Source organism: Haemaphysalis longicornis, unplaced genomic scaffold (genome assembly GCF_048455015.1).
Source record: "Haemaphysalis longicornis isolate Haplotype H1 unplaced genomic scaffold, Haemaphysalis longicornis Haplotype H1 scaffold_6, whole genome shotgun sequence".
NCBI classification, from domain to species: domain Eukaryota; kingdom Metazoa; phylum Arthropoda; class Arachnida; order Ixodida; family Ixodidae; genus Haemaphysalis; species Haemaphysalis longicornis.
The window spans coordinates 64191462-64208394 of record NW_027526407.1 but is presented as its reverse complement, the minus strand read 5'-3'; the positions used below and the strand labels follow the sequence as shown (position 1 = coordinate 64208394).

The 16933-nt window shown below is 48.8% G+C and overlaps 2 protein-coding genes across 2 annotated transcripts in view; both read right to left on the bottom strand.

Annotated features, from left to right (window-relative positions):
• LOC144142834 (protein MEMO1) overlaps positions 1-11357 on the bottom strand; it is a 29867-nt gene extending 18510 nt beyond the window's left edge. Inside the window, exons 1-5 of the mRNA XM_077674610.1 lie at positions 11165-11357; positions 9794-9878; positions 7586-7654; positions 6519-6631; positions 315-426 (exon numbers count right to left, since the gene is read on the bottom strand). Of these exons, the coding sequence (XP_077530736.1) occupies positions 315-426; positions 6519-6631; positions 7586-7654; positions 9794-9878; positions 11165-11225 (440 nt within the window). The 5' untranslated portion in view covers positions 11226-11357. The remainder of the gene's footprint in view (positions 1-314; positions 427-6518; positions 6632-7585; positions 7655-9793; positions 9879-11164) is intronic.
• A 2036-nt stretch (positions 11358-13393) lies between these two features.
• Gart (trifunctional purine biosynthetic protein adenosine-3 Gart) lies at positions 13394-16705 on the bottom strand. The gene has a single exon (XM_077674609.1). It carries the CDS (start codon positions 16443-16445, stop codon positions 13461-13463), a length of 2985 nt encoding a protein of 994 aa, XP_077530735.1. The 5' UTR covers positions 16446-16705; the 3' UTR covers positions 13394-13460.
• Between the last annotated feature and the right edge of the window lie 228 nt (positions 16706-16933).

The window sequence follows — 16933 nt, the reverse complement described above, 5'->3', positions numbered from 1 at the left end:
ATTTCAATTCGGGTGGTTTTGCGTGCTTTAGGTATGTTTATGCTGTGATATAACCCCCATAAGCTCGGGTGACGGCTGGCTGTACTGACTAGGAAACGCATATACGCTGGCATGCCACCCTCCCCTTCACACTTTCTTTCGCCATACTTTTTACTTTTCCCCTCTGCTTTACTGCTTGCTCCATCTCATCTATGTTCAGTGTCCTCTCTGTTCGGTTAAAACGAGGCCGGCGGCGACGCAAAACCACAGGAGCGGGCGCTTAAGAGCTACGCTCTAAAACAGCAAGGAAAAGAAAACAGGGGTCCAGTACTCACTTCTCCATGATCTTTGCGATGTAAGGCAGGTGCATCTCTAGACTGTGCTCGTTCTCATCCACGTGCAGGGAGACCTCCTCGAATGCGCCCGTCTCGAACAGCTCCTCATACACTGCAGCAAGGTGGGAAAACAAAAACGTGAACAATGACAAAGAATGCCAAGTTCAAACTTTAGGTACGAGACCAGTTTCATTCAACCTATTACATCAGGGTGCTGGCCTGGAACCGAGTGGCAACCTGAACCGAGAACTGAACCGAAACTGCGGTTTGCGAATCCCCATATTTCCCGGTTCAGCTCAACAACAGAATTATAACAAAATAAGTCCTGCCTGAATACACATCTTGAAGGTGGAAGCGCTTACAAAACAGGGATAAAAGTAGAAAAAACATAGACGACACGGCACTAACTCGCAACTATTTGTTCATTGAAAAGAAACACAAATACATACTTTCAAAATCTCACGTGGTGCGTTCATCCCGCCCAAGATAAAACCATGAAAGTCACTTCTTATGGGGATTAAATACATACGGGTGTACACGCGACAATCGAAGGGTAAGGGCATTAAAACAGCGAAACCATAACAAATCAAGAAACCGCTACGATCGCAATGATTGATTGATTGATTGTGGGGTTTAACGCGCCGACGCAACGCAGGCGATGAGGCGCGCCGTAGTGGAGGGCTCCGGATTAATTTTGACCACCTGGGGATCTTTATCGTGCGCCGAAATCTCGTACACACGGGCGTTTTTGCTTTTCGCCTCCATCAGAAAAGCGGCCGCCGCGGCCGGGAATCGAACACGCGACCTTGTGCTCAGCAGCGCAACGCCTTAGCCACTGAGCCACCGCGGCGGGTTACGATCGCAATGAGTTGCACAGATAAAAAATTTTCTTTGTCAGTTATAAGAAATTACGGGGCACTAACACATCTATCTCCTGACCTTTTAATGTGAAATGCTTCTATCAGCTCTCGAGTGGTTTTATCTCGATGCCGTGACAAAACTCTGGTATCGCAGAATATGGGCAAACACCCGTGCGTGGTGCAGCACGTGAGATTTTGAAAGTATATATTTGTGTTTCTTTTCAATAAACAAATAGTTGTGAGTAAGCGCCGTGTTGTCTATGTTTTTTCTACTTTCGGCCCTGTTTTGTAAGCGCTTCCACCTTCAAGATGAACAGCTACCAACTAGCCCAATTGTCCGTTCTACTGCTGAATATACATTCAAACAGGGCCGTTAAGGTGAAAGTATTGCCTTACTAACCCTGTGCAGGCCTGTTCTCTGTGCGGAAAAAATGCACTGTACCGCTATGGCGCATGAAATACCAACATTGTCAACTGCCGCAGCCTCAGAAGTGGCCGTCCAAGCTAATCCAGCACGGCTACTTCACAGCATCACTCACAGTGCAAAACTGGAAAAAGCGCTCGGTAGTTGGCTTTCAGTTGGACATTGATGCTTCCCCATTGAGAACTCACAAAAAGTGCCCACGTTGACTATACACCATTTTCCATAAGCAGCCGGGAAAGGAGGAAAATACTCTCAAACCAGTTCTCTCGGCGGCCGACCAGTGTTGCCTGTGCGCGCTGGGCTGCTAACATCGCTCGGTGCGGTGTGCTCCGCTGCGTAGTTCAGCGGGTATTTCGCACCGCGTGCTTAGTTTTTGCGGAACTTTCAACTGTTTTAGCCAATGCTGCGATGCCATTCAAGGCGCAAACGTCGCTTGGTCAGCACTGCGCGGTGGTGGGTTATTGAACAACCAGAGAAAGCGAGAAACAGTCGCTGACAGCACGCATGTGCACGACACTGCCTGGAGAAAATGCAGTGCGGTTGCGACGTGTTTTTGCTGCATGCTTCCCAACACACACCGAGTTGAGATATTGGTGGATGCCGTTGATAAATCGCAACAACGACCAACTCCAGGGTTTGTTGGGTGCACTTGGACGGCAAGCAGACGGAGCAAAATCCATTTATCACACGCAAAGCTGCGACAGGGAACGGAACCCCCTGAAATGTTAGAAGCAACTTTATCCTTTACAATACAGCATTGATTGATTGATTAATTGATTCATTATGGTGTTTAACGCCCCGACGCTTAATGGGTGATGAGGCCTGCCGTAGTGGAGAGCTCCGGGTTAATTTTGACGACCTGGGGATCTTTCACGAGCGCCGATACAATAAAACATTACAATAACTTCTGGTTCCTTGTAGTCAATTTAAAATACCATATATTATTTGGTCATTACAGCCGATTGGCATTAAACAATCCCCTTTTCATCTAATCTAACCTTTAAAATCACGGCGTTTTGTTTACTTTTTTTCAGGCCAACCACTGCCAAACGATATGAAAAGACAACTTTCTCCACCGCACACTGCTGGTCGATAGCAGGATAATCAGGCAGCCAGATGTGGAAACGCAGCTCGAGATATGCGTGAACGCTGCATTTGGAAAATAGCTCAACCTGAACTTCACAACGCGGTCAAAGGAAAAGCTTCTAATCCTTTTGCGTTGCCACGGAATCTAAGTATTACAATTACAAAACAGTTACTGCTGGTCGCGTAAAGCATTTGTGGTGCAAGCAGCGGTTTCCCAAAGGTGGGCTCCGAGCGACAGGCCACATGCGCTGCGCAGAGTTAGGTCAATCATGATCACGATCATGATCAACCAATATTAACTCGCCTGAACGTCAACCCTTTTGTTGAACCTTCGAATAGTAATTTGACTGGTTGTGCGGTCGTGTTATTTTTCCGCCCGGGTAATTTCGCTTCGTCAGTAACCGTCATAAGTCTAGTTAAGAAAGATTATATTGCATTGCAATGTCAGCAGCGTAGCAATCGCCTCGTCGAAAGTCCATCGCGAGCACGGATCACTGTGACCCACATATGCTGTGTGCGCTCCGCATTCGACGTCCGCGCTTCCGTAAACATGACTAACCGGTGAACATAACAAGCACGGTGGCATTGAAAACACGTACTTACTCCCCGATATCGATTTCTATGTCAGTCGGTGCCATACCGGTACGTTTGCATCGCGGAACTGCGGAGCACCACCGGCACCACCACCACACTGCTACTGCTGCTCGCCACAGCCGGGGTCGGAATTTCCCGCTCTGGCAGCAAATTAGGACCTAAAATCCGTCCGCAGATGATGAAAACAAAACAGAACACACACACACAAGCACTGCAACCGCTAACTTAACACCAAACCACTACGATTCACTCGGTAATGCACGGATACCGAGCAGACGCACGCAAAGAACGGCGCACTTAACAGCCCAGCGCGGAGGTTTCGGCGGTCGCTTCATAGACGGCGCTAGCGTCTGGTCAGAAAAAGCAAATGGCGGCGCCCACCTCTAGCAAGGAAAATGGTGTATAGATGGTATTCACTGAAAAGTTTAGCTGTCAATTTCTTCACTTGGCAACAGTGGAAACGGCCACGCACATGGCGTGGCTTGAGCCACTGCGCCCGCACTCCGCAGAAAAAGAAAAGGATACCCCGGCGTGCGTCGTCTGCTCCATTCCAACCCGATTCTCAACAGTGGTGTCAACAGAGATGTCATTAATCGGGCTCATATTGTAGTAGAGGCATTACTTCACGTTCGGTGGGGTAGACTTTGCAACGTCCAACCCAGATCACGTGCTTCGCATGGACAAGTACCGCCATCCCACGGAGCCCGACGTAACCAGCGACGGCACACTCACATGGTTGCCTGCATGCGTGCCTCAACAGTGAATACAACCTATAAACATGGGCCAGGGGCCGGACACTTCGGCTAGTTTCGGTATCGCAAAATAAAGTGCCGCCATGACGCTGGTAGCCAAGTGAAAATTCAAGCCAAGTGAAAATTTTGCATATGTGGCTTTAAATTTTCAGCATACGCAGCAATAAAGTAAAGTGATTCCATTATGTGCAGAAATAAAATGTGTTCTTGGCTGTTTCTTTCTTCGGCACCCTATTAATTTATTTAGTCGCTTCATTCGTTGCACCGACGAGCAGCGCTTTTGCTCTTATCTCTTCTGCTGACATCCTGCCCGTCTGCTCCTGCCGCTTTCACTGTGTTCGCGTGTAGAAGTTTTGTAGTATGCCTTGAAGGTGAAAATTTTGGTGTCTGCGAGTGCGAACGGGCTCTAAATGTCAGAGAAACTGAGAAAAGGACACAACGCGTGATACGATGCTGTGCGGTGCGACAACTCGAGAAGGAATAGCACAGCGAAATTTTTCCGCTTCCCAGCGTACGGCAGGTCAGCAAACTTATTATTCTGTCAAAGCTACGAAGAAGCAAGCGCTACCTTTATCAAACAAGCTGCAGGGCGAACCGAAAAATCTTCTGCTGTTGCTTTACAGTGGATTTCTTTTTAGATGCGACGCATCTCTTGCTCTCGGACTTGTCCCTCCTGCGGCGTCTGTCCGCATCCCTCCTCCGTTCTTCTCTCCCACAGCAGTGTGCAACACTCTCACTCCGGCTCATTAGCATACCACAGCTGGCGCGCTTGTTTGGCACGCGCTTCGCTGCGTTAACAACTGCTCCGGTGCGCACAAGTGCGCGCATGCGCGACTCTCCTCCGTTGTCTCCTCTCCTTCAATCGCTGTGAATATAAAGCGGGTATCACGCCGTGGCGGTTCAGTCAAGCGCTCGCTCTCGCACTGACGTGACCTTGCTTTGACTACTTCGTTGAACCCCCCGATGCGTCGCATCACACCAGGGTTCCCTCGCGGGAAGATGGGCGTAATTTTGTTTGATACAACGCATTTGTCAGTAATGTTGTAAGTATGTGAAACTACTTGTCGACAGTTTCTGATGAGCCGATTCAAGCCAGCAGACGCGCAGACGGAAATTTCGCTTTGGTATCGGCTTGGTGAGCAGTTGCTCTTCATTTTCTTTCCACTGGAGGAAAACTTGGAAATTATGTCCACCTAATGTGCTTAAATGCTTCTTCGACGAACTGGTTTGGCTTTAGAGCGTTCCAACGATCAGTTTCTTATAGCGACATTGCCACCTTTGAATGCTTGTTAACACGAAAGAAGCCGCAAAAATTATTTACGTGGCAGCTGACCACTTGCATTCCGTTTTACGAGAAGTTCGAGTTACCTGCGCGACGGCCGAGCTGCACTTCGCTTTTCAACCAGTGCTACGACACATTGTTTGTACCTCGTTTGCACTCTCAATATTTGTTTCACTTTTACGTGTTGTTTATTGATATCTGTAGTGGTATTTCTTCCATTTACTAGGTGTGACGTATGGCGAAATTACACAGAAAATTCACCAGCTCTACAAGGTTTTTTGGGCTAGCAAGTTTATGAGAATAAGAATATGGACCGGTTGTCAATGGTGGCGAAATGAGCTGGTCATCTCACTTCATAATCATTTTATTCTTCACAAACACATGTTCTAAGAAACATCGTTGCTGTAGAATTGTATTGTGTACAGCAAATGAACGTGGTGACCTCTGCAGCAATTTTCTGTATACGATGAATTATACCAAGATGTCTCTTATGTTCGTGTAACCGATACAGAATGCGAATACAGAGCTCTGTGCTATTGTGGCATGTATTGAACTTCGCCTGCGATACGTTGCTAATAAAATCAGTGAATAAACCACATTTCCCGCCTACTACTTTTTCTGCCCCAAACAAAATTGTCACGCTTCAGGGCGTGCAGGCTCGCGCGTATTCAACTAAGATATCCAAACAAATGTTTTGTGCACGTGCTGAGTCCAAGCGAATTAGCAACTGAAAGCTGTCGTAAACAAGTTGTGCAGCAACAACACAATGTGAAAAGCAAAATGCAAGCGTTGTTTGTTCACGCTTGCAGCACACAAAGAAAGTTGCGCTCGTTCAGCCCATAGCAGACGATAAGCAGCACGGCGTTTCCTCCTCGCGCATCGACGAAAGCGTTGCCATAGCAGCATCACTGATTTTTTTTTTTTTTGGTTTGATAGTTTGGCCTACCAAGCACCAGGGGACAAATTGGCGCTAGTGGCGCAATTATCGGTTACCTGGGGGGTATACCAGCTGACCTAGCCGTGCTTAGGCTAGTGCTTTGGAGTCCTTAAAATTGTTTTTCTCTGCTTTGATGGAGCAATTCTCACGCCTTTTGCCCGAAAACATCTGCACATTGTGTTCAAAGTGTTGTTTTTCCTTCCAAAGCATCAAGTTTTGCACACTCTCTTCGCGACTGTTACCAGCAGAGCAGCCCCCATCACACACACCTTCCTGGTCAATCGTGAGGTCGTAGAACGGCGTCCGGTAGGCCTTGGCTGGGGACAGGGCACAGCCACCGAGACGGGCATGGTGAGAGGGTCCCAGAATGAAGACCCGCCGCCTGTGGAGGGCAAGTTCGAATTCAGTTGCGATCAAAGTGTGTCTTCGTATGTCATCATGATCATCAGCCTGTCTACGCCCACTGCAGGGCAACGGCCTCTCCCATGGATCTCCAATTACCCCAGTCCTGTGCTAACTGCGACCAACTTATCCCCACAAACTTCTTGATCTCATCTGCCCATCTAACTTTCTGCCGCCCCCTGCCACGCTTGCCTTCTCTAGGAATCCACTCTGTTACCTTTACTGACCAACGGTTATCTTGCCTTAGCCTTACATGCCCTGCCCACGTCCATTTCTTCTTAATTTCTACCAATACATCCCTACCACGCGCTTGTTCCCTGACCCACTCCGCTCTCTTCTTGTCCCTTAATGTTACACCCATCATCTCCCGTTCCATTGCTCGCTGAGTCGTCCTCACTTTGTGTTAAACCCCCTTAGTGAGCCTCCAAGTTTCTGCCCTGTAGGTGAGCGCCGGTAAGATGCAACTGTCATACACTTTCTTCTTCAGGGACAATGGTAGGCTGCCACCCATCATCTGAGAATGCCTGCCAAATGCACTCCACCCCATCCTTATCCTTCTAAGTATCTCCGCCTCATGGTTGGGATCTGGGGTCACAACTTCGCCTAAGTCGACATATTCGCTTACCCCTTCCACTGCCTCGACACCTATCTCAAAGCACTGTGCTCTCCCGAGGCTATTGAGCATTACATTAGTCTTCTGCATATTAATTTTCAGGCCCACGATTCTACTCTGCTTGTACAGCGCGGTAAGCATGTTTTGCGATTCGTCCCCCGAGTTACTCATACTTAGCAAGGCAACGTCATCGGCAAACCTGAGGTTACTGAGGTACTCATACGCAGATCCATCAAAACCCCCTCCGTCTGCATCACAGCTACAGAATTCCCTGAGGAGGGCCAGGTTTTTGCTTAGACTCCCAGTGGCCAGGGTACTCACACGAGCGTAGGGTCGATTTGCTTGTATGCATAGGCAGCACAGGCTCCGGAGTATTGATAGCCAGCGTGCCTGCGTCAGAGCGGTCAACAAGTCAAGAAACATGGCCTGTACTGCCCCGAAAACACCCACAACACAAGAGCCACCAGAAGGTTTCTTCTTTTCACAATGAAGGAAGGGAGCTTCAGTTCAAAAGTGCTGGTGAAGGGTTTGGTCATTCTATCTAGGTCTATCCTCACGGCAGCCGTGAGAATTGCATTTTCGGAATTCTCACAGTAGTCCCCGGTGATCGGCTAAGCACCTGGAGCCTCTTTGGGTCAAATATTCTGTGAAAGACCATTCGGCTTCCATGGCGTTGTAGTGCAGTACCTGCTATAAGACAGGAAGACTTTGCTTCGAGACCGGAATTGGGCTTCTTTTATTAGCTGTTTTAAAAATTTGACAAGCTTTCATTCATCAGGCTTTCTCTTTTTTTGTTTTTTGCAGTGGGGCTATTCCTGCAATTATCATGCGATTGACACGCAAAAGTTTTACTGGGTTGGCTTGGGTTTAAGATAGGTCGTTTGCAGTGTCATTGGGCTGAATTAGTTTTAGGTTAAGTTTCCACAAAAGCCTGCCAGGCTTTTGTGCCATGAAAATAGACACTACCGTGTTTCTGCACATGCAACATACAAGGTGATGTATGCATTCAAGAACCAGGAAAGCACTAGCGGAAACCCCGCCCATGGCAGGTCTTTCTATACCCTACTGTTCACTGTGGTGCTTCTGCATTAATTCCTGATTTTACAAACTTGTGGTGAAAGTCTCAGTGTAATGAGCCTGACCTTACTGACTGCCATCACTTAACGTTTATACATCTTGTACTTCTACGAACGTAGGGAACAAACTATGCAGCAGATTTCCAGTTTGAAGCCATATGCCGTTTTCATTCGCGTAATGATTGCACTTTTTTTTCTAAAAATATGATGCAAATTTAGGGGTGTGATCATTGCGCGAGATAAATTATTCAGGAAAGAGTTTCAGCGCAGAAAATGCAAGTTGCAGGTTAGAATGTTTATGATAAGTCTCCTGAACATAATAAACATAACAAAAAAAAACATGATAAAAACTCCACTGACCACCGAGTGATGCAAAATGCAGTGTTTTCATTACGGAACGAGCTTGCTGTGAGGTGACAACAGGTCGACCAATAAGTGGCTACTACTGTCACAGTGTGGGACATCAAGACATGGCTTCCGACGCAGCAAGCCGAGCACTTTGTTTTTGAGTACATTAACTGCATTTAGTGAGAGTTTCTTCCGCACCAATAATGAACTCATGCACACTTGCCGATACCGCTAATATCATCAAATCCGTGGCAATAACGTAGCCATGTCCGCTTTGAGAGAGGAGGAAACTAACGTAAGCAGGACCGTCGTCGTCTAGACTTGACACACATACGACATATGGCTGCGGCAAGTTCAGGGTGCGATCATTATGCGAGTAAATACGGTACAAATTTTTCTACGCCTCATCCATCGACTACTCATCTATCATTTCGTGCGTACTCTCACCTAGCTGCACCCACCGCAGTGGCCCAGTGGCTAATGGGCTATGCTGCTCAGCCCAAGGACGGAGATTCAATCCCGGCTATGGTGGCTGCTTTTCAGATAAAAGCGAAAAGTGATAACACCTGAGAGTTGACATTTCAGAGCAGGCTAAAGATCCCCAACTGGTCAAAATTAATCCGGAGCCTTGCACTACGGCACTCCTCATAGCCCAGGCATAACTTCAGCACGTTAAACCCCACTGATTGATTGATTGTAGGGTTTAATGCGCCGATGCAACGCAGGCGATGAGGCGCGCCGTAGTGGAGGGCTCCAGATTAATTTTGACCACGTGGGGTCTTTAACATGTGTTGAAATCTCGCACACACGGGCGTTTTTGCTTTTCGCCTCCATCAGAAAAGCGGCCACCGCAGCCGGGATTGAACCCGCAACCTTGTGCTCAGCCGCAGAACGCCTTAGCCACTGAGCCACCGCACGTTAAACCCCACAATCAATCAATCAATCACAGGGAGATCTGCATTGCCAATCGTGTGTGATACGTACGCAGCAGTCAAATAACCACTTTACCAATATTTGTACCTACTCTTTGCTCAATGTGATGACAACAACTTTACGAGTGGCCCTGGCTGAAATAGAAATATGAGGTCATAAGCGTCCCACTTACGGTGCTATAACGGCCCTAGCTGGTCCAAAGGTCGGCGAGCCCACAGCTGCGAGCCAGTTTTCCAGTTGATACCTCAGTTCCCGAGCTGCACACACAGAAAAACAACAAATTTGTGCATTCAGGTCGCAGCAGGTCAGAAGTACCAGTAGTGGCAGCAATCGCTGCGATTGCTGGTCACCCTGATCCATTTTTTAGTGCGTGGTATTTCATTCTTCTTAATTTTTTTACTGAAACAAGCGCTACTTTTTTCTATGCCACGGTCTCTTTGGTCCATTTTGAAAGTTTTGACTGAAACGTGTGCACACTTTTTTCTGTGCCATGGTCTCCCTGGTCCGTTTTTAGTGCACGGTATTTCATTTCTTTAGTTTTCGACTCAACATGTGCAACCTTTTTTTTGTGACACGGTCTCCCTGATCTTATTTTATTTCGTGGTACTTCATTTCTTTAATTTTGGACTGAAAGGTGGTGACTCAACGTGAGCGCGTAGTTTCTTTTTACGCCACGGTATATTTTAAGTGGTGAAAATTTTAATGAGAGATAATTAGTTCCATAAATGATACTCGGTGTTAAAATGCGAAGTGGTCGGCTGGTGCTAACCGACGTAGCGGTGAATAGAAGCAGTAAGCGTGCGCTGAAACGTTTAACCCCCGAGATTTAAAGATTTAACCCCCGAGGTACAATAAGCCGTTCACTTGCCGATTCATTCCAGCCCTGCACGGTTTAATAGGCGCCGAGTCACAAGATAAAAGTGCGCCTTATATTTAAGCGTTGGAACCTTGACAGGCTTGCGCTTGTTACTAGTGCGAGCAACTAATCTTAATAACAGCGGCATATCAGCCCTCGAATCTAGCAGCATCCTCTCAGACTTGCAGGCACACGATATTCGCTTCATTAAAGCTTCCATTGAAATCACTTTGCTTAGGAGTCGTATCAGACCGGTCTACGAACAAATTCATTCGGCACTTCACACTACAATGCCATCGACACAGCATCATACACGAGCTGTCAAAAGTCAACAAACACGTAACGCCAAGAACGCGTCGTCGGTGTGACAACCTAATGTTTTTGGGGATGCCATGCAAGGATCGGAAAGTGACCGATACGTGTAAGTATAAAATAATTAAGGTACAATGCCCGAGCAAGACAGGGAGTTAATTAAGTATCGTCGCTCGTAATGCGCATCTAGGAAAACAAAAGCGTTTGTAGAAACAGCTGTGCCCACTTAGGAGGCGATCAAGCAGCGAATCGACTCACCAGAATCAGTGTACCAATTGTATTTTTGTCGCTCGTAATGCGCATCTAGGAAAACAAAAGCCTTTGTAGAAACAGCTGGGCCCACTTAGGAGGCGATCGAGCAGCGAATCGACTCACCCGAATCAGTGTACCAACTGCCCGCATGCGACGCTTTCCTCGCCAGCCGTTGGGATGACATTGCAGATCCAATTGTGCTAAATTGTATGGGCTAAAACTAAAAGGAAAGGGGCTGTAAAAAAGTGTCCCAATCGCGTACACAAGTGATCCAAACAAAAACCAGCACGCTTAGGGCAGGGGCCCCCTGTCGGCGAACTCTGTCAAAGCGTGATAACGAAACCTCAGAACATTCTCAAGATATTTATTTCATTATAGGCAAAATAAAGGTAAACGCCAGAAGACAAGTTCAAAAAAACGTATATGAATATTGTAATGCAGCGCTACACAATTTTTTTCTAAAGGAGGTAAACGGGGCTCAGTCTGCAGAGGAGTCCAGTCAGTCCAGTCAGGTTCAGTCAAACGCCTAATTTGAAAACAAGTTTAGCACAAAATGAGATGCAGAGAGCAGCTTGGAGAAACAGAAAGACAGAACGAAAGAAACTGAAAAGGTCCACGTAAAAATGCTAGCCAATCTTCACTGACGTCGCGAATGCTGATGTTAACAGCTAAGCTCTCTGGCGTTCCCTAATCGTACGGGCAGAACTTCTCAAAGCCACCAGATCCACTTGCACAAGCTAAGACTTGCTGAGCGGTTATGTATCCATGCCACGCTCTCTCCAAGCGCACTTTTCATACATAGCGCGCAACGCAGCTGGAAGCGTCATTGGGCGCTTCCTGCGTCGAGAAAACCAGGACGCAAGGCTTCAGTTATTGTAAATAATATGGAATTTTATTTCTTTGAGCAGCCTTGCACCTACTTTCCTCTACACAGAAGCGCCCAATGACGTATACAATGAACTAGAGCCAACAAATAAGCTAAAGCTTTATCTAGTCGCTCTCCCTAGGCGATTGGTAGCGTCCCGTCTGGAGTTCCCCAGGGCGCATGTCTGTCTCCTTTACTGTTCTTAATTTGCAGAAATTAAGTACTTGCTAACGTTAGGACAAAATTGAGATTATATACCGACGGCTGCGTTATGCTGCGCTTCGAGCCTTAATTGCTACATCGGACGTGGGCTGTACCCCGGTGCGCTTTGCTGCGGGCTACTTCCGTAGCTCCCACGGCGTTACACGCTTGCTCCTGTTCACGGGCCTGCGTTTGGCGTGTTTTCATGCTCTCCCCCTAGCTGCGGCCCTTCTCCACATTGCTGCAACCGCGTTACCACACCTCGTACCATGAAAGCCTCGAGCAAGAGCAACTTTGCTGTTAAAGGACTGATTTCCGGGTTACCAGGATCAAAGCGAAGGCCCTGACTACTGGCCATTCATTGTCCTGATGGGCCAGCCAGAGCATATATTATCGGGTGTCTCGGTGACTACACCAAGGCAATATCGAGTGAGACTAGGCCAGAGCGACAGAAGGAAGGGAAAGTTTGTAATGTGTTTCGAACCATGAGGTCCTTTCCCCATTAAATTAATCGCTCAAAAAGACAAGACAAAAATATGGGTTATAATTCGTGCGCAAATATTACCCCTTTAGTTTTGACTGATTAGACCTCGAATTACTTGCATGTAGTGCCAAATTAAACTAACTTAAAATTTGTTTTGTTGCTCGTACCGCTGCTATACGTCGCAGGTACCACCTAAACTAAGGTTAAAACTCTGCCACAAGCACTCGCTTTTGCTACCAATTCGGGTAGTGGAAAGCCCGGTTTCAGCACATCCATAGCAACCTGTTTTCAGAAAGCTTGAAACTGTCATAAAAATCTTTTATCAGTGATGTGCACTTTTTATCACACCTCAGCCTCGATAAACCTTTCAAACAAAGTCTTGACTATCATATTGGTCCCATCTGCCAATCCTACCAAAACTGGCAATATTGGAATTATTCCTGTGCTACTAGACATCTTCAATGATGTCTTGTCCTGTTGCATATTCCAACAGCAAGTCAAAGCAGTAACAATACTTTTACACAATGGAAAAAACTTTTCTTAGCTGAATACTTACCCCAGCATGGTTTGGAACGTACCGTAATGTGCATAGTTTGTCCTTCGTACTGCCATCTTTGCAAATGAAATTCATTTTAAACAATAGATCATTCTAGTTGGGCAGCAAGGAAGCTCTAGCTGTCGAAAAACTGTACGTGTGGCCTCCCTGCCCCCTCACGACTTAATGTCGAGTACTTACAAAAAACAGACACCCTTCTATTGTGCTTGAACACAACTATTAGCAATAAATGTTACAACACCTTGCTTAGCAAAAATAAACAAGCTTTTAATCAATCGATTTTGTTGCCACCCAAACGATGGACGCAGCCACTTCAGTCATTTCTCTTGAAGATGATTTTACCATCTGGCCTGAGGAAAACCTGGCCTTGCGCCACCATTTCCATGGCCTCAGGAAAGACCCTGTGCTCGACCTTCTTCACGCGCTCTTGCAGCGTTGCTTCTGTGTCCTCAAGTTCCACTGTTGTTGCCCCCTGTGTGATTATCGCTCCAGCGTCGACTTCAGGTACGACGTAGTGGACAGTACAGCCCGTAATCTTGACCCCAGATGCCAGGACCTGCCTGTGAGCATCGTGGCCCTTGAAAGAAGGCAGCAGAGATGGGTGGATGTTGATGATCTTGCCGTACCACTTGTTTATGAAATCAGCGGTGATGATCCTCATGAAGCCAGCCAAGCAAATGAACTCCACTCCTGCTGCCACCAGCGCTTCGTGCAGCTTCGCGTCGTACTCTTCCCTCTTCTTGTAGCCCTTGTGGCTGATCACTTTTGTCGGAATTCCAGCTCGCTGCGCTCGTCGGAGGCCTTCGACGCCATCCACGTTTGAGATGACGAGCGCAATCTCAGCTGCGCTTCTTCCATTCAAGCGCTCAATGTGGTCAATCAGGGCCTGCAAGTTTGTTCCTGATCCAGAAATCAGGACACCAAACTTCTTCTTCGGAATCTCGTCTGTGCGGATGTTGAGAGACTCTTGGAAGTTACGGACGTTCACCTTGGGAGAACCCTCTTCGATGTTCAAGATCTTGCCGACAATCCGTCCCTGTCCTTCCGACTCGTCAATGATGGCCTGAGCATCTGCGGGAGACGCAATTGCAACCATCCCCAGGCCGCAGTTGAACGTCCGGAGCATCTCTTCGTCGCCAATGTTGCCTTCATTGGCAATCCACTTGAAGACTGGTTGGATGTTCCAGTTGTTACAGTCCAAGAATGCCCCGAAACCAGGTGGCAACACCCTCGGTATGTTCTCAGTAAGCCCACCACCCGTGATGTGGGCAAGAGCCTTAATGTAGCCCTTCTTCACGGCACTGAGCAACATCTTGACGTAGATCTTGGTGGGTGTGAGAAGAACTTCGCCAAGCTTCTTGGACTCCACGAATGGGGCTCGGTCAGTATAGCGGAGGCCTGCACGCTCCACCACTTTGCGCACCAAGCTGTAGCCATTGCTGTGGATTCCGGATGATGGGAAGCCAATGATGACATCACCGTCCTTGATGTCAGCCCTGGGAAGCACTTTCTCCCGCTCCACAGCCCCAACCGAGAAGCCCGCAAGGTCGTAGTCCCCAATGGCATACATCCCCGGCATTTCTGCCGTTTCACCGCCAATCAATGAACACCCTGCCTGTCGGCAACCTTCAGTTATCCCAGCGATCACTTGCTTGGCAACCCCAGGATCCAGCTTCCCGCATGCAAAATAGTCCAGGAAGAACAGAGGCTCTGCGCCCTGAGCCAGAATGTCGTTCACACACATCGCAACCAGGTCAATGCCAATCGTGTCGTGGAAGTGGAAGCTCTGGGCGATTTTGAGCTTTGTGCCAACACCGTCCGTCCCGGAGACAAGAATGGGGTCAGTGTACCCAGCAGCCTTCAAGTCAAAGAGTCCGCCGAACCCACCGATTGATCCCATCGTACCAGGCCGTTTTGTTGAGTCGGTCAGCGCGGTGATGCTCTTCACAAGACGGTCGCCGGCAGCAATGTCCACTCCTGACATGGAGTACGTCAGGGGGTCCTTCTTGGACACTTGGCCAATGGCTCTGAAAGCGATGTCCCGCCGGAAGAACTTTCCTTCAAACTGCACTATCTCAGCCCCCAACTGCGCAAGTTGCTTTGCAGTTCGGAGGTCGCTGTGAGTAGCCAGACAGACCATGACACGTCCTCCAGACGTGACAATGTGGTTTTCACTCTTTGCCGTTCCAGCATGGAAGACCTGTACTCCGTGCTCTCTGGCCTTCTCGAGGCCTGTGATTATCTTGCCCTTGGGGTAGCTCTGAGGGTAGCCACCGCTTGCAAGGACAACACCTACAGCGTACAAATTTTTCTTCCAAACAGGAAGGGCTCGTGGGAGGTTGCCTTCGGTGCAGGCCAGCATCGTCTCGTAGAGGTCAGACTCAAGCAGCGGTAGTACAGACTCAGTTTCAGGGTCCCCGAACCTACAGTTGAATTCCAAGACCTTGGGGCCTGACTTGGTCAGCATAAGGCCAGCGAAGAGAACACCCACAAACTTTCTTCCGTCCTTGCGCATTCCGTCGAGCGTTCTCTGCACAACTTCGACTCTTATCTGCTCCATGACCTCGTCTGACACAAGTGGGCACGGGCAGTATGCCCCCATGCCACCTGTGTTCGGGCCCTGGTCCCCGTCTTTCAGCCTCTTGTGGTCCTGCGCCGGGGGCATCACGGCGTAGTTGACGCCGTCCGAGAACACCAGCACCGAGATCTCGTCACCATCAAGCAGCTCCTCGACAACGACGGTGTCCCCCGCTGACCCGAGGACCTTGTCCTTCATTATGGTGTCGATGGCGGCGATGGCTTCCGTCTTATCAGCGGCCACAATGACTCCCTTACCGGCGGCCAGACCGCTGGCCTTAACGACGAGGGCCGGAAAGTCGGCGTTCCTGATGTACGTCTTGGCGCTCTCCGCATTCTCGAAGTTCTGGTACTGCGCGGTCGGGATGCCGTACTTGGCCATGAAGTCCTTCGAGAAGGCCTTGCTCGCCTCGATTTCAGCCGCCCGGCCGCTGGGCCCGAAGCACTTGACACCGGCCGCCTCGAGGTCATCGGCGAGTCCGCGGCAGAGGTACTCTTCGGGACCGACGACCACGAGCGCGATGCCGTTCGCCTTGCACCAGTCGACGACGGACTTGTTGCTCTTGACGTCGAGGTCGACGTTGACGGCTTTGGACTCGGTGCTGGTACCGGCATTTCCAGGAGCAACGTAGATTGTCTGGATGCGAGGCGACTGGGCGAGCTTCCAGACGATCGCGTGCTCGCGACCTCCGTTCCCGATGACCAAGACCTTGTCGTACATGGCGGCGACGGCGAAGAAACTCGACGACAACCGGCTTCTCGTCTTTCCTACGCCCTCAGGCAGCTCTCAGTGAACGCCACGCAGAGCGACGAGAGTTTGGCTGCACTCAGACGCCGGCAGCGCTGGAATGATGGGCACCAGATGCAATTGAAGCGGGTCGGACCATCCGTGATAAGATAGGGACAACCCCCCTACGACGTGAGCGGCGAACGCGCGGACGAAGGCGTTCCAGCCGCGCGCGCTTCAAGCAGTACACGCCGCGCGATGTGACGATAAAAACAACTTCACTCGTGGCGCCATCCAGCGCTGGTATTCGGCGTTTTTGAGCCTTTCGTCTTGAAACCACCACCCCACCACCCGGACTCGTTTCCATCTTCCTCCATGCTCGTTTCCTCCTCGAAGCAGTTTGCTTGTTCAATTTTAGTGCGAAAAAGCTGCAGCGCTTCAAGCCATGGATAGTTCTTGTTGTTTTTTGTTTGCTATCATTT